General features: G+C 38.4%; 1 protein-coding gene across 3 annotated transcripts in view; it reads left to right on the top strand.

The window, feature by feature from the left end:
• Window positions 1-25,295, top strand: part of TRIO (trio Rho guanine nucleotide exchange factor) — a 257,134-nt gene that overhangs the window by 151,539 nt on the left and 80,300 nt on the right. For all 3 annotated transcript variants that reach the window (XM_063326144.1, XM_063326146.1, XM_063326145.1), the window contains exons 19-31: window positions 806-920; window positions 5,973-6,088; window positions 9,353-9,475; window positions 11,383-11,577; window positions 11,689-11,804; window positions 12,356-12,422; window positions 13,198-13,307; window positions 14,372-14,441; window positions 14,920-15,009; window positions 16,928-17,020; window positions 19,216-19,327; window positions 21,379-21,569; window positions 24,897-24,998. In XM_063326144.1, the coding sequence (XP_063182214.1) occupies window positions 806-920; window positions 5,973-6,088; window positions 9,353-9,475; window positions 11,383-11,577; window positions 11,689-11,804; window positions 12,356-12,422; window positions 13,198-13,307; window positions 14,372-14,441; window positions 14,920-15,009; window positions 16,928-17,020; window positions 19,216-19,327; window positions 21,379-21,569; window positions 24,897-24,998 (1,500 nt within the window). The remainder of the gene's footprint in view (window positions 1-805; window positions 921-5,972; window positions 6,089-9,352; window positions 9,476-11,382; window positions 11,578-11,688; window positions 11,805-12,355; window positions 12,423-13,197; window positions 13,308-14,371; window positions 14,442-14,919; window positions 15,010-16,927; window positions 17,021-19,215; window positions 19,328-21,378; window positions 21,570-24,896; window positions 24,999-25,295) is intronic.

The raw sequence follows: 25,295 nt of genomic DNA, 5'->3' as shown, positions 1-25,295 counted from the left end.
AGTTTTATTCAAAGCCTTTTTTGTTCTCAGTGCACAGATGCAAACATTCAGAAACATATTAGTGTAGTTTTAAGTATACTGTCAAATAGATCTTTCTGCAGCTGGCATGTGAGTTTCCAGTCTTTGTGTTAAAACAATTTGAGAAATTACTTGGTGTCTCTGTTACTGGATCTAACCATATTACCTTTATCTAGCCTTTTAAAGTAGCAGTTTGTGTTCTCCTTATTAAAATTGAGGCAGCCAGCCCATATGTAGTACTTGGTGTATGTTAAGATGAAGGCTGAATGTTGGCAATACAGTGGCGAGGACTGAAAGCTGTCAAGGCCATGTCTTAATATTTTAAGGATGCATCTTAATATTTTATCACTTCCGGTTTCACTTTAGCGGAGTGTTTACTTTTTGTTTAAAGTAGTTGTGGATGTTTTGGAATATTCAGGTGATTGCATAAGCACCTATACACTGTTTATGCAATAAATAACTTCAAGTGGCACATGGCACGTACACAAAACAAACTTTGTGATCTCTGAGTCATGCTGAAAGCTCTAGAGCACGTAATTGCTTTTCAGGATCTTCAGATAAAAAGTAATAGCATTTTTTCTGCTGGATAAGTAAGGATTAACTGTTATTTGTTGAGAAAACTACTTTAGTGCTTGGGTTGGCTTACTTGTAGAAGGTTTAACAAGCAACGCTTTTTAAAATTGGAGAGGGTGGGAAATGCATAAAAGGGGGCTGAGGAAGGTCCTTCATCTCTTTCTGGATGTATATGTGTGCATCTTCAAAGAAAGTAATACTGCCAACTCTCTAGGCTTGCACGCTGGCTCGGAGGAATGCTGATGTCTTCCTGAAATACCTGCACAGGAACAGTGTAAACATGCCAGGGATGGTGACACACATCAAAGCACCTGAACAACAAGTCAAAAGTAAGGGGTTTATTGTTCTTTTTTTCTCCAGAGAACGTGATCATCATGTGTTGTGGTGTGTGTGATGATGAGAGAGTGAAGCCTGCCCAAGTGGAAAGGGTTCTGTCAGGCTTAACAGGAAATAATTAAAATTGCTCACACACGTTGAAGGAGCTGCCAGTCATCAAATTCTTTTATACCCAAATGAAGTTGCTTTGAATTTATCTCCCGCTTACACTTAATCTTCTTTCAATTTGAGACTCAAATGTGCTGCTTTTGTTCGGAGAATGAGATAGGAAACTTCCACATGATCATGTTTGGTCTGAAGCCAAATGGGAGCTGATCACTGTAAGCTTACTCAGTGTGTTAGTGTGGTACATTCTGTGAGTTCCTTGGGGCTGCCGGCGTGATACAGGATAATCCTTGAATGATGCCCTTGGACCCTTCATATAGTTGAATCAGTATGAAGGAACTTCACGAAGTATAGGATAACTGACGTCATGTTTATATTAGATGTGTAAATAGGTAGTAGCTGAGGTGATGCAGGAAAAAACTAATACATGGGACTTGGGTTTTGCTGGGAATAATTCAATGTAGTGCAGCTTTAAGGTGTAACATGCACTGTGGGGAATGGAGTAGAGAGAGAAATCTGTAGTGCTGTCAGGGACAAAAGGACAGAAATTAATAGGGTATGTGTAACTGCTAGGTGAGGTACGCAGAACAGAGATCAGAGAGAGATATTCAGAAAATAAATATTGCATTTTACAGTTGTTAAATATTGCAGTTGTATTCTGCTTGACGCATTTAGAAGGTGTGAACACTCAGACTGCTCAGAACACTCAGAGAAGTCTAATTAATTGCTGTTTGCAGCTACCCAAAGGGGAGTTATGCAGAGGATGGAGGCAAATTCAGAGGAACACGGCAATAGGACCAAAGGAAAAAGTTGCAGCAAGGAAAATTCTGAATGGATATAAGGAGAAAGTGTTACAGCAAGAGTGAGAAAGCACTGAGTAGAGCAGGTAGCCCAGAGAGGTAGTGGAATGTCCGCCCTTGGGAATTTTTAAAATTCAATTGAACAAACCCCTGAAAAACTCTGAAGTTAGTCCTGCTTTGAGAAGGAGACTGGAACATATGGCCTCCAGAGGTCACTTCCATTCTACGTTATTTGATGACTCTACCAGAAAAGGACATTGCTCACTGCTTCACTTTACTACAAGGGGAAAACAGTTTGTGTTAAACTTAGCCATATATCTGACAGTACTCAAATTGAAAATCTCCCTGTGTTGAACTTTTTGTGTTGTAAAGAGAATAGGGTATTGGCCATACTTTCCGCTTTAAGGAGATAATTGCGTTGTGGCAGTTGAAACTGTGAGTACGTAGAGCTAAGAGAAAGGATTGTTTTTCCTCTGTCCCCAAGGCATCAACATTTATAGAACTGTACAAGACAAAATCTCAATACAGTATCAATACCTGAATAAGTGTTGCTGGTATTTGTCACTTAGCTCTTCTCTTAGTAGTAGACTAAGAAAACAAAGAGGAAGTTGTAGCTACCACACTTACTGAGTATAAGAAAAAAATGTTAGGGCTTTTAGACAAACTTCTTAAAAATTCAGTTTTGAAAGCTGTGTAGAAACAGTCATTCTGAGAAAGGTACATGTGTTCAGGTGAGGAAAGAGTAGAAAACTCTGCTAATGTCCTTAAGAATAATTCTATTCAGAACTGTAGTACTATGCATGTTGTGTACATTTAAAATCCCGGATGAATGATACATGTTTAAAAAGCAACAAAAAAACCAAGGAAAATCCCCAAGCAGTAAAAAAAATAAGCTATGTGCCTTAACTCTTTTTCCCCTTCAGCCATGTAATGTGCGCTTCTGAGAACTAAGCATGAGTCAAGATAAAACTAGTGAGGACTCCTTCCTTTTAGGTCTCACTGGTGTGATGGTAGCTGACCAAATGATTTAAAATCTCACTTTGATCTTCCTCTTCAAATATGCATGTAAGGAAAAAAGTATCTCTTATCTCTCTTCTAAATAGATAGAGAAAAAAATAGAGTGTTTATTTCATTTTGGTGAAATAGAGGTTTCATATGTTCTGCTGGACCATGCTCAGGTGTATGCTTGAAACAGTGTGTCAGACTGTGATCAGTATATAGCATAATGAACACTTTAAAAACGTGAGTAACCCTTGAGTTTCTGCAGAATTGCTGAACGTTTTTCAAAAACCTCATTCAGTGGCATGCTTGATCCTTATTCTCAGCTGCAGATTACGATATCTAGAAAAGCAGTGTCTTAATCTAGGCAAAGTTTAGCTGAACACATGCTTCATGGGAAACAGGAATCACAATGATACTGATTTCTGAGAGGTGTCCTTCTGTCCCTTCATACCCCCATAAATAATTTCCTTGACCTGCAGTTAGCAGTATCCAAATACTGTATCAGACACTGTGCCAAAGATGAATTTTAGGATGGAGTTGTGGCCTGAAATTGTGCTGTGGCAGGTAGATTCAGTCGGTGACAATTGCTGTAAGCTCAGAAATGGTGCATATTCATCGTTGCTTCTGCTGCTAATTTCTTGGTAACAAAGAAGTTACCTCTAGTGTACAGGCTGCAACTGAACATGGTGCAGGAACTTGTCTAGTGGTGCTCATGTTTCTAGATAGGTTGATAGTGCAGGATGGATAGAGACAGCGGAAAGCTCTCCAAGCCTGGAGAATAAGCTGGCAGTTTAGGCAACAATCCTAACAAATGTTGCAATCAAAGAAAATGATGACAACAACAGGGACTGTAGTTTAGAAGGCTTGAGATAGAGATGCTTATCCAAACCTAGTATTAAATGTTGTCATTCTATAACTTCCTTTGAGTATTTTATAGAAATTTTTTTCCCTCTTCCTTGTCAGTCCAAGAAATTAATGGCAATAACATGAACAGTGCCCAGCCAAAAGTCTCTCACTGGCTTGCCATCTGTATCGTGTCCTGACAGGACAAATGCTGTTCCAATTAGCTAAATTCACCTTGCTTGCTCTTTGTCAGAACTACTTTGCTTGCGTCACTATCAAGATGTCTCTTTTTATATGGTGTGTCCAGTTGGGTGTATTGCATTGTATAGTGATAGGCCTCCATGTGTCTGCCCTCTCAAATCTGGCATATATTCTAAGCAAGCATTTTGGAGGTGGCGTAAGGCAAAAATAAAATCGAGAAAGCAGGTGAGGCTCAAAGCAGATCAGCCCATGGCTTGGCCAAGGGACAGATTGGTTGAGGCATATTTGAGGGTAGCCTGCCCAGCAGGAACAAAACCTTGGCTGCAGTGACTAGATTCCAACCAAAAGCAAGTCCTGGGTGATCTCAACGCTCTGTGGCACGTGGGAATACGGTCCTTCCAGGGAGGAGGATGTTGGCAGTGATGCAGACAGGTTTCATAATCCTCAGGGAGGCTCTGACAAGTGGTTGTAATTGGTCCCAGATCACTGACAGAGATAGAGTGGGGTGTTTTTCCCCTTAGGCTCCCTTTATTTGAGCTTCTCTGTCAAACTGTTTCTTGGGAGTTGTTAGCTTTTGGGATGTGAGGCATAGTGGACCTGCTCAGTGGGACAGGGGAATGCAGAGGCGTTAAGAGGCCTAGCACCTGAGAGCCTCCATTTTTAATCATGGAAAATAGCCAGCTGTAGGTATAAGCAAGTAGAAAAAGCGAGAAAAGTAGAGAAGCAAGTAAAGTGTTATTGTGAAGAAAGAGCCTTTTTTGTGGTCTCTTCTGCTTCTCGTAAATCTCCCCTTGGGTTCTTTGCACTTCCAATAGAATCACCTGGCAGAGATGTTGGATGTCCCCATTTCTATGTATTTCAGCTTGCCATCTGGATTTGCAGTAGCTACAAATTCTGGTAGAGCTGCTGCTCTGGAAGAAGCAGTGGGTAAAGTGAGCTTCACAAGAAACATCTAGGATTTCTTTGTTTGAAGAAAAAAAAAAAACAACAAACAAAACACATTAAAGAACCAGAGTTCGGATAAAATCTTCTGCATATTGTAAGCAGAAGGTCTTTGCCATCCAGGAAGAATTTATAAGCCAGACAGGCAGATTTGCAGGTTAACAGCCTGGAGAAGAGAAGGCTCCAAAGAGACCTTCTAGCAGCCTTCCAGTACCTAAAGGGGGCCTACAGGAGAGATGGGGAGGGGCTCTTTATCAGGGAGTGTAGTGATAGGATGAGGGGTAACAGTTTTAAACTGAAAAAGGGGAGATTTAGATTAGATATTAGGAAGAAATTCTTTACTGAGAGGGTGGTGAGGCACTGGCGCAGGTTGCCCAGGGAAGCTGTGGATGCCCCATCCCTGGAAGTGTTGAAGGCCAGGCTGGATGGGGCTTTGAGCAGCCTGGTCTAGTGGGAGGTGTCCCTGCCCATGGCTGGGGGGCTGGAACTAGGTGATCTTTAAGGTCCCTTCCCACTCTAACTGTGCTATGATTCTACTCAGTTATACTGCTGCTGGTTCTGATTATTATTTTTTTTAAGGGGAATTACAAGCTTAGTAATTTTGTGTATTTGAAACTAGGGTTTCTGTACATTTAATATCTCCTTATGTTACATTTGTTCTTGTAGTGACCTAAGGTTATGCATTTACCCGCATGTATTAAATTATTAAAATATTTATAGGAGACTGGTATATTCAGAAAAGTTTTTTTTTTTTTATTAAGATCGATATGAAATGTTAAGCATGTGATTACTTGTGCATGCTTATTCTTTCTGAGGAAACCCCGTCAAGAACCGTCTTTATCAGACTACATTTTCAATTCTGTTATAAACAGTGGCAGTCCCCATATGAAAAAGATTTGAGAGAAAAAAAGGTATTACTAGTACATTTTAATTGCATCTCTGGTTTCTTTAACCAACATTTCTGTAAATAATGATGAAACAGGAACACTCTGTGCTTTGTGAATATCAGGAAAAAGAGCAAAGGAAAGAGTAACAGAAAGAGTAAGTGTATTGTAAATTCTACAATATAAAGTACTTTATTCTGCTGTTTTTAATGTGATATTTCAAAATTAGTTGTCGTAACCTCTCTTGAAACTATTTTAACTTCTTCAGATATCTTGAATGAACTCTTCCAGAGGGAGAACCGTGTGCTGCATTATTGGACCATGCGTAAAAGACGTCTTGATCAATGCCAACAGTATGTGGTGTTTGAAAGAAGTGCCAAACAGGTGAGGGTTTTATATAAAAATCCTCCTCAGTGTGATCGAGGTTTGACATACACTGACTTGTCCCCACAATAACAAATTTGCCATTGACTTCAATATTTAAATGGCTGAAAGATCAATGATTAAAATAGAAATTAAGTTAAATTATTTGCTTTTCCTTTAATACAGAACAACAATATTCTGTTGAAGCAGGGTGTCTGCTGTAACTTGCTTTAAGTTACTGCTGTAACTTAAAGGTAGTGTTTTGCTTCTGCCAGCTTGATCTGGTACTGGTGAATCTCATCTCTGCAAGCTTGTATTTGACAAATTGTTATGCTTGTTAACTTTGACACAAACACAGAATTTGACCAGGGAAATAACAGGCAGCACATTTTTCTCCGATGTTGGGGAAAAAACATCTAATTAAGTTGATTGGCAGTTCTAGAAAGCAGACAAGTTGAATAACTCATTAAACAATAATAACTGAATGACTTTGGAAAGTTTTTGCCATTCTGTGTGTACTTGATTTCAGTTTCTCGCATGGTAGGCCCACCTCTATGATTTTGTTGAATTTATCAGTCTGGAAAGAACTATTGAGTAACTACCACACGCACACAAAAATCCACTTCGCTAATCAAAATAAGCAGGAGGTTCCAAGGCAGAATTAGTACCTGGAATGATCTGCAATGGTTCTTTACTACTTTTTTTTTTTTTTTAAACTGGATATAGGACAAAGAAAGGAAGCTATCTGTTCCTGTTCTGCAGAAAAGGACACAATGCCCATAGTGTGAAATATAGTTATACCTACTTTAAAGGACTCATTAACTTATTTTTATTTCTTTCTGACAGTCAGTGTAGACAGAGGCTTAAATACTAGTGGTCTGTTTTGATCTCTTGAAAGATTTCTGAAGTCTTTCATGATTTTCACAAAAAAAGTAATGCAAGATAAATCTTGGAGTGAAGTTAAGGATTAATACCTCTTTAAAACAACACCACCCCTTCCCTGCCCCGCACCCCACTTTTGAGCAAGTTAACTCCAGCCTCTGTCAAGCACATGACCTACTTGCTTTTATATAGAGATTACTGACTAATAGTCAAACACTGGAGATAAAGATCTGTCAGCATTTGCATTGTAAATCCCATTTCTCAGCACTGCCAGTCTAGTCATCACAAACCCTATAGGACTCCACACTCATTGGCCAGAAAGTGGAAATGTTGCTGTCTTCATTCAGTATTTTGTTTGGAAGTTGGAAGAACAAATTCGTTGTGCTTTCAGAACTTGATGCTCTGGTAGAGAAGCACATACCATAGTAGTTTGAGACGAAAATGGTAGACACTCAAATTGTACCAGAATGAAGATTTCACCTGGCCACTAAATTGATTTCTCCAGTTCTTATACGGTGATACATGTTTCCAGCATACAATCCTGATCCTCACGTGAAATGAGAGCTGATCTAAACTGTAGCAATTAACATCAAGATGAACTTTCTGTCTTGTTGTGGCTCTAGAGAGCTGCTAAAAAGTTATGAAAGGGCAGCATTTGCAGAAGGGAAGGTTTTTGTTTATTGTTAATTCCATCATTGTGTAATAAACCCACCAAAAAAAAGGTGGAGGTTAAAAAGTTAGAAGGAAGAAGTATAAAAATGAATGTTGTTTGTAATATCAGCAATTGCTGATGCTGCTTGTCTGTAGCGGTCTTCACTCGCAAAGATTGACATTAGAATAACAAGGGGCATCACAGAGGTGGTTGGCTGAAATGTCCCTTTTTTTGACACTAGTCCAAGAGTTGTTGGTTTGTTTCCGTCAGCAGCACTAGAAAAGTACAGGCCTATCTCATCAGGCTTGCAGCTGCACTAATATGTTTCTAGGTAACTGGCATCCTACTATTCACATGCTGTTGAATTTTGAAGGCTTTCTGCTCACTTTAGTTTTTGTACCAAGAGGCAAAAGCATCCTAAGTGGAAGGAAGAGAATGAAAGTTGTTCAATCACAGCCTTGATGAGCTTAAATTGTTGGTGGAATTATAATACATATGATGCCTGTTCTGATTCAGTGTAAGATTGTGCTCTTGAAAAATATGTATCTACTGTCCGAGATAAAACTTTTCCTCTTCTTGCTAATGTGAATAGATAAAAGGGTAAACAAAGTATGAGGAAGAAAAGGAAGAATGAGGACTTACTAGCAATCTACTACTTTTTCTCTTGGGGTATTAAATTTTTGTCTAGTGCTGTATATATTTACTGAAGACACAGAAGATACACATGCATTTAGTAACAAGATAGTCCTAAGCAAGCTGTATTAAACTCTTTGAACATCTGATATTGACTTTGTCAGAACCAAGAAGTTTCTAAGTTCATGTGCCTCTGCATACTGCTGCGGTAGCCTGTATTAAGAGCTGCAAAACAACTCGATACTGTCAGTCTTCAGTTACTATTTTTTATTTTTACTGTTATATGTCAGTTTGAGAGGACTCTGGGTTTTTTTCTTCTTTTTTTCCAGTAGCCAGAGAGTAGGATTCCTCACAACCACTGAGTTATGCTTAAAAGGGCAGTAAATATTAATGTGAGTAGAACATAGATAGTAACCTGGCTCAGCATGGTTCATAATACTGAGAGAGTAAGGTGCCAGGATGAGGAAGGGAAACAATTTTAGATTGTCTCTCTTATCTTTTACTATCTATACATACATCAGATTAACTGATACTTTCCTCCTCTGCTGCAGGTTTAGTTTCTAGGAGTACGTGTAACTTCAGACCATACTTTGTGAGGCTAGAATACATGTCAACTAAAGAGTGAAATGATAGTTAAATCTTAGGTGCTTGGAAAGTTTAGCCTACGCATTTTGCAGTCTTATGTACATTTTTACAAATTGGAAAAATGTGCACATTTCTGAGTACAGCTGTCCTGTGTTGCACCAAAAAAATGATTTTTTTTTTTTTTTTTTTGCTCAGCTGGGGAGTATACTAACAAAACTGTAGACATAGTCAGTTATAACCTTTTAATAGTGGACTACTAGAGTCCTGTAGTAGTGGCCTTCCCTGAAGTATTCAGATTCATGTGTCAGTTGTTTTTCTTTAATATTTAAGCATTGTTTCATAGACTAAGCGAACTATTTCAGAGTTACAAACTGTTTGATGTTGTAGCGGCATTAGGTGATTGCCATGAATGACATAGAATAAAATTTACCTGTGGCCAATCTGTGTTTGTGAAATACTGATTACAGGTGGTTTCTATTGGCAAAAATACGTTGCCTTCTCTCTTACTTTTCCTTCATTATTGCTTTATTTAGGCTCTGGAATGGATTCATGACAATGGAGAGTTTTATTTGTCCACACATACTTCCACTGGCTCCAGTATCCAGCACACTCAAGAACTGTTAAAAGAACATGAAGAATTTCAGATCACAGCAAAGGTAAAATAAATAAATGAAATTATGTAAGATATAAAAATGAAACAAAACAACCCAAATTCCCCCCTCCTCCCCCCAAAACCACCCAAGAATGTGTCCATAAAGATTTGTTTACTTGCAGTGGCTTTCTCTGTATTTCTGCTGGGAACAGAATAAACCAAAAGATAATCAGAAGATAATCACTGTTATGGGAGCTCCATCAGCACTATGTGCAGTTGATTTCCTGTGACAGAATTGTAATGAGATAGCTTAAAAATGTTTTTAAAAAAAAACAAACCTACAAACCTTGCAGGGCCTTTTACTTCTACTTTTATATTCTCGTGTCTATGGATTACTGCATGTTCATTTAGGATATAAAATACAAGGCATATTGTTATTCAGTTGCAATTTATTTAGAAGATAGTAGAAAAAATAAAGGTTTACTTGTTAGGTTACTCATTTTATTAAAGGATTCTGTGATTCTGCTGTAATTTTTTAAGCCATGGTAGCATTATGTTATTTTACATCACTGGAGGCCTATACAGACCTGCAGATGTCACTTGTGAGGCTTAAAAGATTTCACATGTGAAAGACAGGCAAGCAGTGCGTGACTGAAGTACCTGAGCGTATGTAGCCTTGTCTGTCTCTGGGTTTTGTTTTGTCACCTATTCAAACTGTCACCTGTTTCCACCTCTCGGCTCTCCAATCTTCCTAGAGAAATAATAGAGCCCAAGAAAGTAATGAAGTGTTCATTTGTCTGAAGGACCACCTCAGAAGAGAAGAGATGTGGAAATGGAGCCTGTCATGGCAAGGGAGAAAAGAGAATCTAGAGAGAACAAAGATCACTTTTGCTTTTCAAACCTGCATTTTCTTCCTTCTGAGTTTTGCTCCAGCCTTTGTTCTGCTGGATCCCTTCCAGCACGCAGAGCACCACTGCCCCCCTTGTTTCCTCTGTCAGTCAGCAGATGACGTGGGTGCCCCTTTGGAAAGGATGTTGTTAATGCCACTCCCTTGGTGTTTCGCTACCTGTTGGGAGGATGTATTAGCCCTTGCTAATTCTATAGTGAAAAGAAATGCTCGGATGAGGAACCATTAGGAAAGAAAAAGAACAAAAATTAAAAAAAAAAAAAAGGACAAGCACTGTCTATTTTCCAACCGACATAAGAGTCCAGTTTGTATTGACTGTTTTGCTTTAACTCCCTGTTACCAAGGGCACTGACAGTACACTTTACTCTGACGTGGTATCGGAGAGAGAAAGGTGGAGGTATAAACTCATCCATTGTGGATGGTTTATGATTTACATGAAAGTAAGTGCATAGTCTTAGGGAGCTTGTTAATTGGGAAAAGCATGTAGTTACAGATTTGGTGGTGGCTACTTGTTCTCTTAGTTTCTCTCAAACAACTGTGTGACAACAAAACATAATATAAAAAAAGTCTACAGAATATAGTCTTAATCCGTTAAAGTGTAAAGTGTGTAACAAGACTTCTTATCTCAGCATTTCAGTGATGTCTAAAGGAGGAGATTCTTGAGACTGTAGGCCAGGTCCAATACCAGTGCTTCAGTGGTAATGAACAAAATATCCACTCTGGCATCAAACCCCCTTTGTATTGATGCAAGGAGAATCCCCATGCTCTGAAAAGCTTGCCTAGCAGAATTTAATCTCTGGGTGAGATATGGAGCACGTTTTCGAAAGAAAAATAAATTACCTGCTTCTAGTCGTGTAATAATAAAACCCAAAGGAACCTATATTCATCTTATGCTATTTTTATTAAGGAAAAGGTATCTGTTTAAAGGAGTTCTGGGAGGAGAGAGGAGGAAGCTAGCTCCTTTGATGGCTTCGCCTCCTGCACTTCAGTAGCAGGTTAAGCAAAATGACCCCCTTCATGATAGGTAGAGCTAGTAACTGTTTGATATTTTCCTGTTTTCATAGCAAACCAAAGAGAGGGTGAAGTTGTTGATACAGCTGGCTGATGGCTTTTGTGAAAAAGGGCATGCTCATGCAACAGAGATTAAAAAATGTGTTACAGCAGTGGATAAGAGGTACAGAGACTTTTCCCTGCGCATGGAGAAATACAGGACCTCTTTAGAGAAAGCTCTGGGAATTTCCTCCGATTCCAATAAATCGGTAAGAGAAATTTGAGTGTGATGACAGACAAACAAGCTTTGCTTGCATTTGATGTAGCTATCGTTTTCTCCTGTCTCCTTCCTTAATCAATTCTTCCTTTCTTTAATAAAGAGCAAAAGCTTGCAGCTGGATATAATCCCAGCCAGTGTCCCTGGGTCAGAGGTGAAACTGCGCGATGCTGCTCATGAGCTTAACGAAGAAAAACGAAAGTCTGCCCGGAGGAAAGAGTAATATGTTTATTTATTTTTAATGAATGAGAAATAATAAATCAATCCTGATAATGAAACAACTGTCATGGCTTGCCTGGCAGCTTAGTAATTGGATAAATGGTAAAAAAAGAATGATATTACTCAATAGCTCCTATTGCCTTTTATTCACATGCTTGTTCTCACTTATAGTTCTAGCATATCAGAATCTTAAACTTTCAAAACTATGTTAGACTTCTTTTAAGATGCTTTTTTTTTATTGTAGAAATAATGTGAAATAAATGTGTAAGGGAAGGAGGGAGGACAACAGTTAAATGACTGTAGCAAGTGAAAAACATTTAAGAAAAAAATTCCATCTCCTTCCCCATTTCTTTTTGTGCTGCTTAGTAATGGAGGGATGTTACCTCTTATGCTTCCTTCAGCTGTTGTCTCTTCACATTTCAGTTCTCAGATTTTTCTTGCAGCAGTGGAAAAAGCAAAAGCTGATGAGGAGAAAGATATATTCTGGTTATTATGCATTCATAATGATCTAACAGACTAAGACTTGATTATTCTTTCTGTTGTCACCTAAGGTTCATTATGGCTGAGCTAATTCAGACAGAAAAGGCTTACGTAAGAGACCTCCGGGAATGCATGGATGTAAGTTTTCTTTTTTTTCACTAATCTTTGAAAACAGGATTCAACCCATTGCTTTCTGTTTCTTTTTTGGTTTTAACAGCCAAGCGTGATTGGTTTGCAGTCATAGGACCAAATTAAGTATCTTTTCTGCTACTAAGAAGAATCTTAGAATTACGTCTGATAACAACCAATTCGGAATTCATCCTATATGTTTTGCTTTTGTCAGTACTGAGTTTCAGCATTTGCTTCTTTCCCAATTCATAAACGTGGGTTTTTTTGTTTTAGAGAGGGGAGGGAAAAAGGAGGGGTTTACTTTATTTGCTTGGCTAGCAATAGAGAAGAGCTTGTGTTAATTCTCTTATTATCTGTATCACATGTTCTGCTACTAGCTGACTTTTTGAATAGAAATTCAGAGAGATTCCATGGAAAAGTGCCCAGTAATTGTTACGCTGAAGCAAGTGATGTTCAGTGTTAGCTGTTGCACAGAGCATGAACTTCTAGACTACAGGCATGACCTTGACGAGGAATATCCTGAAGCATTAGAGGTTGTCAAGAACACTATGCATTTTAAATGGTGAAGCCTCAGGGACTATGTCAAACTGTCAGTTTTAGAACTTGGATTTTACTGTCAAAATCACAAGGTACATTTGACACAACAGGTACTGTCACAATTGGAGATGATGCTGCTGCGTGATCTTTCCCTGATTTCTCTCCAGGAATGCATGCTTACAGATACCTGGGTGCTTCTGTTTAGGGTTTACCGTGACTTTTCATGCATCTTTTTTGTTCTGGGCAGACATATCTGTGGGAAATGACAAGCGGAGTCGAGGAGATCCCACCTGGTATTGTAAACAAAGAACACATTATCTTTGGAAACATGCAGGAAATCTATGAGTTCCACAATAAGTGAGTGACTTATCTTCCATTTCCATATTACTGCTAAAGCCAAATGATGACCTGAGGGATTTCCTAATGAAAATATTGTGCATGTGAATAATGGATGCTTGTCCATAAAAAATCTAAAGGATTTCTTCTTGCATTGCTAAATTGTTTCAGTTGTTGCTGTTTGCAGCCAGGGAGGTACACCAACAGAAACTGACTTTTTAAGTCTTGCATGTCTTTCAGCTTCTAAGAAATTAATTGGATGCATTAAAATTTTGCTGTAGGTTTTTCCAGTTGTTCTAAAGAGATGGAAACCACTGAACTCAACAGAACACAGATACAGCCCAAACATCAATTTAAGAATCTGTCATTCCTTCAGAACCCTCATTCTTGATTTCCAAGCGTGACTGCTAGTGGGAAAGAGTAGGGCTCCCTGCTCTTTCTTGGCTCTTCGAAGCTTCTGTGGGGATGCCCCACCATTGTTACATTTACTTGAATATGGAGCACAAAAGAGACTTGTCCACTATGTTTCTTCTGAGTGGAGTGGCTCCTAGGCAGATCTGTGTACAGAAGTCTTGCTCTGAATCTTCCCTCTTTGTTAATTCATTAGTGTTTGTGTTGGGTTATGATTCTTTTAAGTAATAAAATATACCTAGCATATTCCAGAACCTGATTTTACAGTCCTTTGTATGCTTTGTGTTAACTTGAGCATGCAAAAAGCAAGTCACCTCCTCTTTCTCTTGAGATTAATACTAAACTTTTCTTGAAACTGAAACAGTAGCAAACCTTCTTGATGGAGAACAGCAGCAGTTATTAAACTTCTGTGTACTCCTGTGTGTTAACTGCATGTCTGCTGGATCAATTTCTGATCATCACATCAGAATTTATATTGAATTACATTTTATATTAGTTCTGTTATTACACATTTTTATCTGTTGCTGTTATCTTTATTTCTTTAACTCATGCTATTGGTATGAATTACAGCAAGTTTTCTATCCACCTTTATTCACAGACAATAGATCAATATCTGCTGCTCTAATGAAAACATTTCATGTGCCTTGTACTTTTTGTTTCCTTTCTACCTACAGTATATTCCTCAAGGAGCTGGAAAAATACGAACAGTTACCAGAAGATGTTGGACACTGCTTTGTTACTTGGGTAATGAAGTCAGACTTATGTTTAGAAGTAACAAGGGAGATAAGCATGAAGGGATAGATTCTTCCTCTCAGGTCCCTTTTTAATTTGTAAAATTTGTAAAAGTACCTCTTCCTTCAAATTTGAGTAAAAATATGTGTGTCTTTAACTGGGGAAAACAAATCAAGGCACTACTGTCAGATGCCAAAGTTTAGCTGCTCCTGAAGTTTATGCAAGTTGCCTAAACCTGCATTGAGGTTTGGTTTGGTATCTTTGTCTTAGCTAGGAATAATCTACTTTTGCATATATTGGTATTGTTTTCAGTCTTACTTGCCTGATGTATTTTCTTATGCTGCCAGTTTGAATGGGAAAATAATTAAAATAATTATGTATAGTTAAATTGCTTGAGAGAGAAGATACGCCCTCTGATAGCTGTGTAAAAACTTTGAGGCAGAAGTGATGCACTCTGATAACCTGTGTAAATTTGCATTTTGTTCTGCAGGCAGACAAATTCCAAATGTATGTTACTTACTGTAAAAATAAGCCAGATTCTACCCAGCTGATATTAGAACACGCAGGAGCATACTTCGATGTAAGTACTTTGTGTCCGTCTTAAAAGTATGCCTTGGCAGCTTGAATCACGTACTTGCAGTTATGCTGAGTGCCTAATTTCTTAAGAAAATGCAAGTTTCCTGATACTAACACTGCAATTTAGCGTCAGCTTAAGAAAATCAATCCTCTGTCTCATGTGGTTAACTTAGATCCCTCAGCTGGTCCCCTAAAGCTGTCAAATCAGATGTAAAAAGTCACTGTCACATACCGGAGATGTTCAGAACTGGAAGCAGGTTCTGGCAGCAATAACTGAGGCATGAATCTTCAGCTCTCACAAGCACATTCTGCAAATCTTAGCATTTTGATGTCCTTCGTTTACGCTGTATGTAATAAAGATGGAAATCTTTGTGAAATTTTTGAAGCACCTTTAAATTGTAATTGTATGTAGTGGTAATTCAGTTGAGTGCCATTGTTCAGAGCTGCTAAGCCGACCACCTTGCTTACTCAATCTCAAGGTTGTTTGGTCTATCGGTAATATTCCACTTAAGAAAGGAAGAAAATGTAGGAGCTGTTAGAGGTTTTAGGGAGGAGTTTTGGCTACACTGAATGAGTTTTGGTTGAATTGTATTTACAGATTATTTGATTAGAGTGCTCTCTACCCCTTTTTGTTTCTTCCTCTGCTGTGCTGAGCAACTAGCTGTGTAGTGACACTAGAAATTTTTTTTAGAATTGTTTGTAGAAGTAGAGGGAAGGAAATCATAAAAAAAAAAAAAATAAAAATAAAAAATCCCTGAAGGTCTTGGGGTTAATTTCAAAAATCTGTCACTGAGGAGATGGGTACTCTAAACATTGTAAGGTAAAGCCTTTCTTTGAAGCCTCTGTTACGTTTTCAGTGTTTGAAGAAGAGCAGGTAAGTTACAGAAAATCAGGCAGATAGGACCAAAAAAATTCAAAGAAAAATTTAGTAAACACTCTTCTTAAAAATAACAAAGGGCTCTGATAAGACTGTATTAGAAACAAGTTCTTGCCACCACCTCCAAAGGAGCAGCCTTTGATCCCTTTGTTTTACTGGTGTATCCAGAGCTCTCATCCCCTTCTAAAGTGGATTAGAAGCCCGAAGACCTAATTCTGTGCACAGGTAACTTCAGGAGCTTCCATTGATGCTGCCACTGGACCATGTGAAAATGTCATGCGTTTCCCATCTCAGGAACTTCTGATACTGTAATCGTGGTTAGAAAACACATCGTTGCAGTGCGTAACTTGCTGTTTGAAATTGTGTGGTTAAAATACTTCCGATACTGTGATAAATGGCAAACACTGGCCGTGAAGTTCAACCATGATCAGTACTTGAAATCCGTAATTATCCCATATAATTAATTATCATCTAATTCTATTTTCCTCCTTTAGCTTTGTGGAGGTCATTCTTTTTCTAAGTGGCTGTTATCTAAGTGTTTGTTAACCGCTTTCCTTTAGTTAGAAAATGTTACTTCGTGCTCCCCCTTGTGGGGGAAATGCTTTCTGTGACTATTAGCAGAACTACCAGGTGATGCTAAGAAACCTCCACCTCAGCCTTCCTGTGATAGTCCTGGCTGTTCCCTGAAATTTGTTTCCTTTTCTCTTTTGCGAATAACAAAAGAAATACAGATCTTTATATTATTATTTTTTAAAGGCATTGCTGCGTGTTCAGTATCCCTAATCGTTACTGTTTGTATTTAGGTTTGTTGAAAAACTTCACAGGTACCCGTGGAGGTAATAATCTTTTGTTTGTACAAAGCGAGCAGGCAGATGCACAACGTAACTATCTTCTGTGGCTGGAATATCTTGTCATCCTGTCTCTTTTTATTTCTCCTTGCTAAAATAGACTCTGTAGTTAATGTATATTGTGGCATAGCCCTCAAAGCAGTCTGTATCTGAGTGTTGGTGCGCATAGTCCTCAAATGTTGGCTTTTTTCATATAGGAGATACAGCAACGACATGGACTGGCCAACTCTATCTCCTCTTACCTTATCAAACCTGTCCAAAGGATAACAAAATACCAGCTTCTTTTAAAGGTCGGTATTAATTCAAAGTTCTTCATCTGGTTCTGCTGTTCTTAAGAAAGCAAAGCTCTTGCTGAAATCAGGAGGGCTGTTTTGCTCTGCACTCTGAGACCACAACATCTTGGGCAGCTGTCAAATGTTGCTGTGATGTTTTTTAGGAGCCCACTGAAAATGAAAGAAGGTATAAATAAGCAACTTTTTGTCCAGATTCCTCTAAATCAAAGAAGATATGTTTCTACTAATGTTTACTTAAAAAATATAATTTGCATTTCCAGAGTGAAAACATAATTCTTGGCCATATAGACAGGCACATTTTTGTAATAGTTTCTGCAGCAATTTTTTGCAAGCCATTAGCTATGTTTATGGCATTAAGTACTGTAAAATATGTAAATATTTATAAATTTTTATTTATATAGTTAAAATTTATATCTATAAAATATATGAATATATATGCATGTATATACACACAGACACACACACAGAGGGTACCTGTAGAGCTGTTACACAAACAGTTGTTACTTGTAATGTTGCCTAGAAATGTTAAGTAAACAGTAGGTGTTAAAGTAAACTAAACTTTTTGGAAACCTGTAGTTAGAGCTTTCACACAGTGGACAGATGTCTTACTGACTGAGCAGCACTGTTCTTGAGCTGTGCTGGGTCTGTTAGATGGCATCGGTTTTTTTGTAATAGCTGTCTACAAAAGCACTGTAACTGATCTGTGTCTCCCTTTTTCACTTGAGAACTGCCATGGATTGTTTTTAAAATTTCTGAAAAACATTGCAGGCTATTTCAGGTCAAGTTGGATGGAAACAAGTCTGTCATTTTTTAACTGAAACATATTATCTCTTCTCCCCTTGCAAAAAGGTGCAAGTAGACTTAAGTTATAACTTACAGAAATACTCTAGGCTGTGCTGTTTCAGAAATTTTGGGGTATTGAGTCCAACAATATTTTATTTTTTTTAAAATCCAAATAGCCTTAGCCACTACATCATTGAAGATAGATCTGTTTCACCAGTATTTGCAGAGCCAGATGGCTTTGCTGTGTATTAAAATGGATTTATTTGGTGGTTGCTGGGTTTTCTTTTTTCCTTTTTTTTTTTTCCTATCAGAAGAGAGACATAAAACATGTGAGGATGGAGAGCGCAACACTTCAATGATAGCTGGAACGTTTTAGAGTTCTAGAAATTCTGTTTATTTTTCCAAATTGTATTGAAGCTGCTCATTTTCTGTGCCTCCTGGAGGATATTTAGTTACAGTCACTTTTCTGTGCAGTTGTCGTGCAAAATTTAAGTGTGGTGATGTGGTGTTTTGCTGTGATAGTAGTATTGGCAATTAAATAAAAATAGCATAATCACGATAACAGTAGGAAAAGGGAATTAGAAAGGAAAAGGGAATTTAACCTGAGGGAACAAATTAAGTGGGCCTTTTGAATAATAGAAGGAACATAATATGCCTTTTTGCTTACGTAAGCTGCCTTTTATCTTGATACTGTTCAAATGCTGAAAGGATGTGAGGAAATTTGAATATCAGCTCAGCCGCTGTTATATCTGTGGGATGTTGAATGGGCAGGGAACTGCATCGCCCTAAATTCCACTACAATGCTTCAGCATATTCCATTCTCTAACTTCTGCCCATTAGTTAATGCTTGTTTGTATTCAAAAGTTTTGTCTGTAGGATGCTTTTAACTGTGTGAACACAGAATAGAGTAATTCATGGAATACTTAAAATGAAAAAACGTAAATCCTCTTATCAGCAGTAGTACAGAGCAGGTCTTTGATGCAGTGGAGCAGACTGACATGGGGGGGAGGCACGGGGGGGAATCCTTTTGTGCTGTCCTGCTTTCCACCATCTTCATGACTTGGCAGCTGCGTTGTTCTGGGCCTCCATGTAGCGCTGCATCTGATAGCTGTGTCTGTGCTTATCAGAAAAAATGTTCTCCTTAATGAAACTTTTAAAGATTTCTTACTAAGCAGATGATCTTGTTTAAATTAAGGGTGGTTAACTGAAAGCGTGGGCTGCTCCTTGAAGGAACAGATCATGATAAATACAAAGTATGCCATCATGTCATTGGCAGAGTAAGTTAAAGTTCAAAAAGATTTTCCATGCCAAAAATGATTCTCTGGTTGTTAGAAGTACTATTTGGTTGTCTGTCATCTTAGCGTAGAAATACATGATAGAGAGTACTCATGTCTGCTCATCTGTTACAGGAGCTGCTCACGTGCTGTGAAGAAGGTAAAGGTGAGATTAAGGATGGCCTGGAGGTGATGCTTAGCGTGCCAAAGCGAGCCAATGATGCCATGCACCTCAGCATGCTGGAAGGTAGGATTCGAACTGGCTTTCCAATTCAGTTGTATGCTGTAGACTAACTTTGTTTAATAACTTTACGTATTACTAGAAGTTGAGAAAAATGTGAACATTTTCTTATCTCTAGGTTTGTATTTTATACATCTTTTATTTGGAGGTATATAAAATGCAAACTTATGTAGGAAAATCAATTGTGACAGACATCTGTACAGTTTTGTTAATTTTTTTAATGTTCTTTCATCTTGATCTATAGCTCTGCCACTGTAGATTTGAAAAATATGCAGGCTAACAAAGTTTTCCACTACTCCCCTAAAATGTAATAGGTAAATGGTCAGATATCATAGCTTCGGCTACATTTTCCAGCCAATATCCTTGGTTTCTTTATATGAGGCACATAAGCGTATTAGAGGTGATTTTGCTGATTTATGTATCAAATAATTGCTCCAAGAAGTTTGTCGTTTTCACATCTGTTTGTTGCCTGTTTCGTAATAGACTTCTGGTTGAAATGAAATGTATCTTCTGGCAGTAAAATGTCAGCATAAGCCAATTTAGCCTGAGCCTTAGCCAGAACAACATAATCGTGTCCATGGCAGACAGTGGAGGTTGGATGTAATTGCTTCTATGTGCTTAGAACAACTTTCTGCCAAAATCTGTTTTATAATTGGCACTTTATCATGTATGATGTTGCCATCGTACGTTTAGTAATAAAAGTGTTTTTCTTTGGCATTTGAATTTTTTGAGATAAAAGCAGAGCTGCCTTACCGTGGAGTTGCTGAATAAAGACTTATAGGTGGTTTTAGTCAATATTCCTTTTCACCTTCTCTGCCTTCTAGTAGTAAATGGAGCTTGTCAAGGAACTTCCAATATCGTGCAAGTTACTATAAAACTCATCGTGGTTTGACATGTTATTCTTTATCATGTGAATGCTCAAAATCACCTCTCTTCCCTGATTTTAAACAATAACGCTGTTGGTCAGTTTGCAGGATTGGTTCCAAATGCTTTGTTCGGGAGATGGTATTAGTATAAATGTTGACCAGCTTTGGTAATAATCTCTTAACACTGGAAGTGGACATAAGTCAGTTTTATAACAAATCATCCGCATATTGTTGAGTCATCCCGTGTTAGACCAATATAGTGAGTGAGCACATTTCCTCTTTATGTCTCTGGAAGATTTTGAATGAACACCCTGATGCAGCTTGCCTCTGTTGCTCTCCATACTGTTGCCCTATTTAGAACAGTGAGAACTGTTGTTTTCTCAAGAAGGGTGTTACTTTTCTGTTCAGAGAATATTGGCAAGCAGTATCTATTTAAAATGCAGTTTAATACCACTCAGAAGAGGATGGTAGACTAATTTTTGTTATGCTGCAACTCTAAAGCTGTGTATTAAACTAGGAACAGAACACTGTACCCCTACAATGGAAGTAAAATTGTTGATATGCTCAATCTTCATCTTTACGTTACGTCTCAAGATAAGTAATCCAGATGCTATTTCTTTATTGCGGATCAATGCTGGAGTGACTCAGTGGCAGGCTGATCGCATGGCAACAGCTCCAAGCTGCCATCTTTTTCATCCCCTATTGGAACGTGTTCGTGTGCTCATTGCATACACGGTAGGGAAGGTGTACCACCAGAAAAGGTGGCATTTGGGAGCTTGCCAATGTCAGAACAACCTGATGCGCTCTCTGTGCCCTTGCAAGTTGCTCACTTTCTACAGTGGCAGAAAGCTTATAAGAGAAATAATTTTCATCAAAGAAGAGGTACCAGAAGCTGACATAGGCTTATCTGTCACTTGTTGGTGAAATACTACCAGAAGAGTTGATAAACTTAACAGTTGGATCTGTAAATTTAGACATAGACTTGAGCCACAGTTACACTTAGTATATTGCAATGATGTTAAAATCAGTCTTGTTTTTAGTATTGCTTCCTTGGAATCCCATGTTTTACAAGCTGTATTGGGGGGGGGGGGGTGTGGGAATCAGAATGCTTAATTAACAGAAGCTGTGCTTTTTAATTTCCTTGTATTATCAACTTTTTATGGTGAACTTTTCCTCTCACTGGGTTTTTAGGCTTTGATGAAAATATAGAATCTCAGGGAGAGCTCATCCTTCAAGAATCCTTCCAAGTGTGGGATCCAAAAACTCTAATTCGAAAGGGAAGAGAGAGGCACCTTTTCCTTTTTGAGATGTCCTTGGTTTTCAGTAAAGAAGTAAAGGACTCCAGTGGAAGGAGCAAGTACATTTACAAGAGTAAACTGTTTGTAAGTATGGGAGAACAAGTGATCGTATTTAGAAAACTGTCTAGATTAGACTGTGACTAAGCTCAGATGATTTAAATGGGCATGAAGAACTTGAACAACTATTATAGTTACACTGAAAGAACAGCCTTGGAATATGTAGACTGACTCTTATAAACTTGCTGCCTTGTCGTGCATTTGAGGAGAAAGAGTAGGCTGAAAGCAACTATCGAAGGCTATGTGTCAGTCTTGGTGTGTTAGGACAAAGGAAAATCAAGATTGGGCTGGACTGATTGTCTCTTAATTGTGTGTGTGATTACTGGTTCTCTAAGGCTTGTTTATATAAAGCAGAAGGATGGAAGGAGTTGACAAGCTGCCTTCATCTTGCTTGTTTACTATTGCTGTTGTAGTAATATTCCTGTTAAAGATTCATTTTGGTGTATATTCTACACATACTAATCTGGAAAGGCAAGAATTCCTTGTTATGGAAAAGTTCATTCCAGAATGTCTACTGAGACTAGTAGTCTTACAATAATGTTTTGTAAATAAAATGATAGCTCTTATGGTCTACTAAAAGGAAGTAAAGATGGAAATGTTTTTCTTCCCATTTAAAAAACAAATTAAAAAAAAAAAATCTGCTCTTTTCTTCCCTCACCTGTAGCATGTACGCTTTACAAAACGTGTCCCCAGAACTCATATCCTTACCTTTCTGTCTCACTGGATGACTTGGGTGAGAGCAGTATTCACACTCCATAAATTTAGGTAGCCTAGTGAGAAGACAGTCTCCCATAGCCTGCTCTGCATCTGTCGGAGGCGAGATTAGCTTTTCTACCAGACAGTTTAGAACAAGTACTTGAAACTACTGCTCAGAATCACACTCTAAAAGACATTACTCTTCTGTTGATCATACTGGGATATATGACTGCATCTAGATGGTATAAATACTGAGTCTTTTCTCCCTGCTTCAGCTCCTTTGCCTTCATTCTTTCCCCCTTCCCACCTCTGCGTCCAAACTGGTAAAGCAGGTTGGTTCAAAAAACCCTCTTTTTTTCTGCATCTTACTTTGCATATTCTGTCACTTCATTTCCAACACTTGCTTTCCTTCCTGATATAAGGTAATTAGCAGGTAACACAGCTGCAGCTGTTTTGTTGATCACGCCTTTCCTTGGTGCTTTCAAGAACTTGAAATACAAAAAACTTCTGGTTTACTGGAGGGTAACATCAGCTGCCAAGGCATTACATGGGACGGGAGACAGAACTGAAAAATCGGTCCCATACGCCTGTCATGTCAGTTCCTCTGGCAGGAATTTAGTAATAGCCTTGGGTCCTAGAGAAGCTGCTGGAAATCTTGAAGATGCTCATTGTGCCTCATTTTTAAAATACAAGCATTCTTTTTGTCTTCGTGTGTTCTATTTGGCAAAATATCCCGCAGTGCAGCTTAACTATTATAGCAATTCTTATAGCTTGATCTTTAGAAAAGGCATTCATACAGATGTTGAAAGCATGTGTTTTGATTTGAGCTAACGATCTTTTTTGCACGTTATCCTGTCTCCTACCTCTGGAAGGTGGTTTTATAAAAGTAAGGTCCTTCTCTTTACTTTGGGCATGATGACCATCATGCTTTCCCCAGCACAGGATACTCAACAGCATGACTTGTATTAGTGGAAGAATGTGGTAATAAACACCTATGTCCTGGCCAGAGATAGAGTGTCCGAAAGCAAGTGCTGAAGGAGGGCCATGGGAGCAAGGCAAGCAGGTGTTACTTTGCCAGGACACTCTCCCAGTCACCAGTAACTGGCAGTTCAGGGGCTTCCTCACCTGAATGTGGTTTCTGTGCACCCAATAACCTGCAACACATTTCTCTTCCATGAGCTTGTCCTTGGACCTCACGCAGACTTTTAGCATGTACAGCATCCTTTGGCAAAGAACTGTATTGCTCGACTACGTATTGGGCACAGGCCAACCTCCCTGTGTTGGGTTTTGAACCTGCCTCCATCCCACTAGTTTCACTTGACGCCTACTGGTATTGAGAGGGACAGTGAACAATGTATGTCTGCTTTGCCACTCCTTACTGTACAGACCTCCACTGCATTCTCCCTCAGTTGTCCTTTGCAAAGTTAATAATATTCACAAGTGTACCAAGGCTTCTAAATTTACTAGGCTTTAAAAAATAAACATTAAAGGTTGTACTATCTTGCCTATTCAGTCTTTATATTGGGCAGTGCGGTAGGGTAAGTTTTCTTTGAATTACATAATGTAATGTTGGATTAAGGATCTAACAAGCTTTCTAACACATGTGGGAGTTGCTGATGAGTCACGTTTAAAACGCATCACAGGCTTTTATGTATTTCAGTGAAGAAGAGTCCATTTTCCTAAAAAGAGATGACAAAGCTGAAGGGGTGGATATGTTGGGTTGGGTTTTTTTTTTTCCCTAAAAAAACACACACAACCAAACAATAAAACAAGTTGGCATCCAAGTGAGACAAGAAAAAAATTACCTTTACTCAGGTACCATGTATCCAGCATCTCACAATAATGAACTGTGTATGTGCTACTGATGATGGGAGGGGGAAAATACAGCTTCTAGTAACGTAAGAATGCTTAGCAGCTGCTTTTTGGAGTGAGGGTTCTTGTAGATTGAGCTATATTTCTTTGTAATTTTTTTGGAGCAGAGCCTATATGAATTGTTTAGCTGGAAACCAATTCACATGATTGAGATGTTGTTCCAGTTGGAAAGTGAAAACATTTTGGATGATAATTAGCTATTAAGGTCTGACACTAGAACATTCCCAAAGACTGATTGTTAATGTAGTTGTCCCACAAAATTCTCCAGGGAAACAGCATTTCTGAATTATTTCATCTGTTTCAGAGGGAAGGAAATACACTAGGAAAGACTCCTTTGGCAGAAGAGAGATCAGAGTTTTAGAAGATATCAAGAGAAGCATATCTTATCTGAGAGAAAACATAAAAATCAATAAGCAATGAGTGTTCCCTGATGGAAATCAAAATGGAGAGAAGCCAACACTTATTTTTTACCAAGCACCTTTTTTTAGAGTTATAAAGCTTTTATTGTCGTCAAAAATGTAAAATGAGCAATTTGGTATTCAGATTATAAATGCTATTGTTTATTATTACTGCACAGGAAAAACTGTTTAGTTTGCACTTCTTCCTTTTTTGAAGAAGCCACACCACTGCCACCAGAATAAAGGGTTCTCTCTGGCATACGAGTTAGTCTTAAGCTTCTAAAAATCTTCTTAAATAGCAGAGCTTAATTATTTAGAATATTAGCATCCCTTTGTGGCTTCTGAGAAAAAATGCTGTGTCGTCCTAACAAATTTTTCTTAATTTCAGACTTCTGAGCTGGGTGTCACAGAACATGTAGAAGGAGATCCCTGCAAGTTTGCTCTATGGGTTGGAAGGACACCAACTTCAGACAACAAAATTGTTCTCAAGGTAATTTTAGCAGATTTGCTTGTATAGTCTATACTAAATGTTGTAGTTATTGTACATACTTGTTCGGAAGGCAACAAGTGATGACTTTTCCTCCTTTGAGAGGGACAGCTGTTGACAGATAATTTTCCTTGGTGTGTAAAGGATGTGGTTTATATCTAACTCGTGGCTTGACAGCAGAGGGGAATCTGTGTGGTCTACTAAAGGATTAAACAAACTTGCTTTCACAAATCAGAGTAGGAAGAGGTTTGATCCCATGGACTTCCATAGCTTGAAGACTTCCGCCGTTAGCTGACAGAG

Source organism: Chroicocephalus ridibundus, chromosome 2 (assembly GCF_963924245.1).
Source record: "Chroicocephalus ridibundus chromosome 2, bChrRid1.1, whole genome shotgun sequence".
NCBI classification, from domain to species: domain Eukaryota; kingdom Metazoa; phylum Chordata; class Aves; order Charadriiformes; family Laridae; genus Chroicocephalus; species Chroicocephalus ridibundus.
Note: the sequence above shows the minus strand (reverse complement) of the source record. Positions and strands in the feature narration are given on the sequence as shown.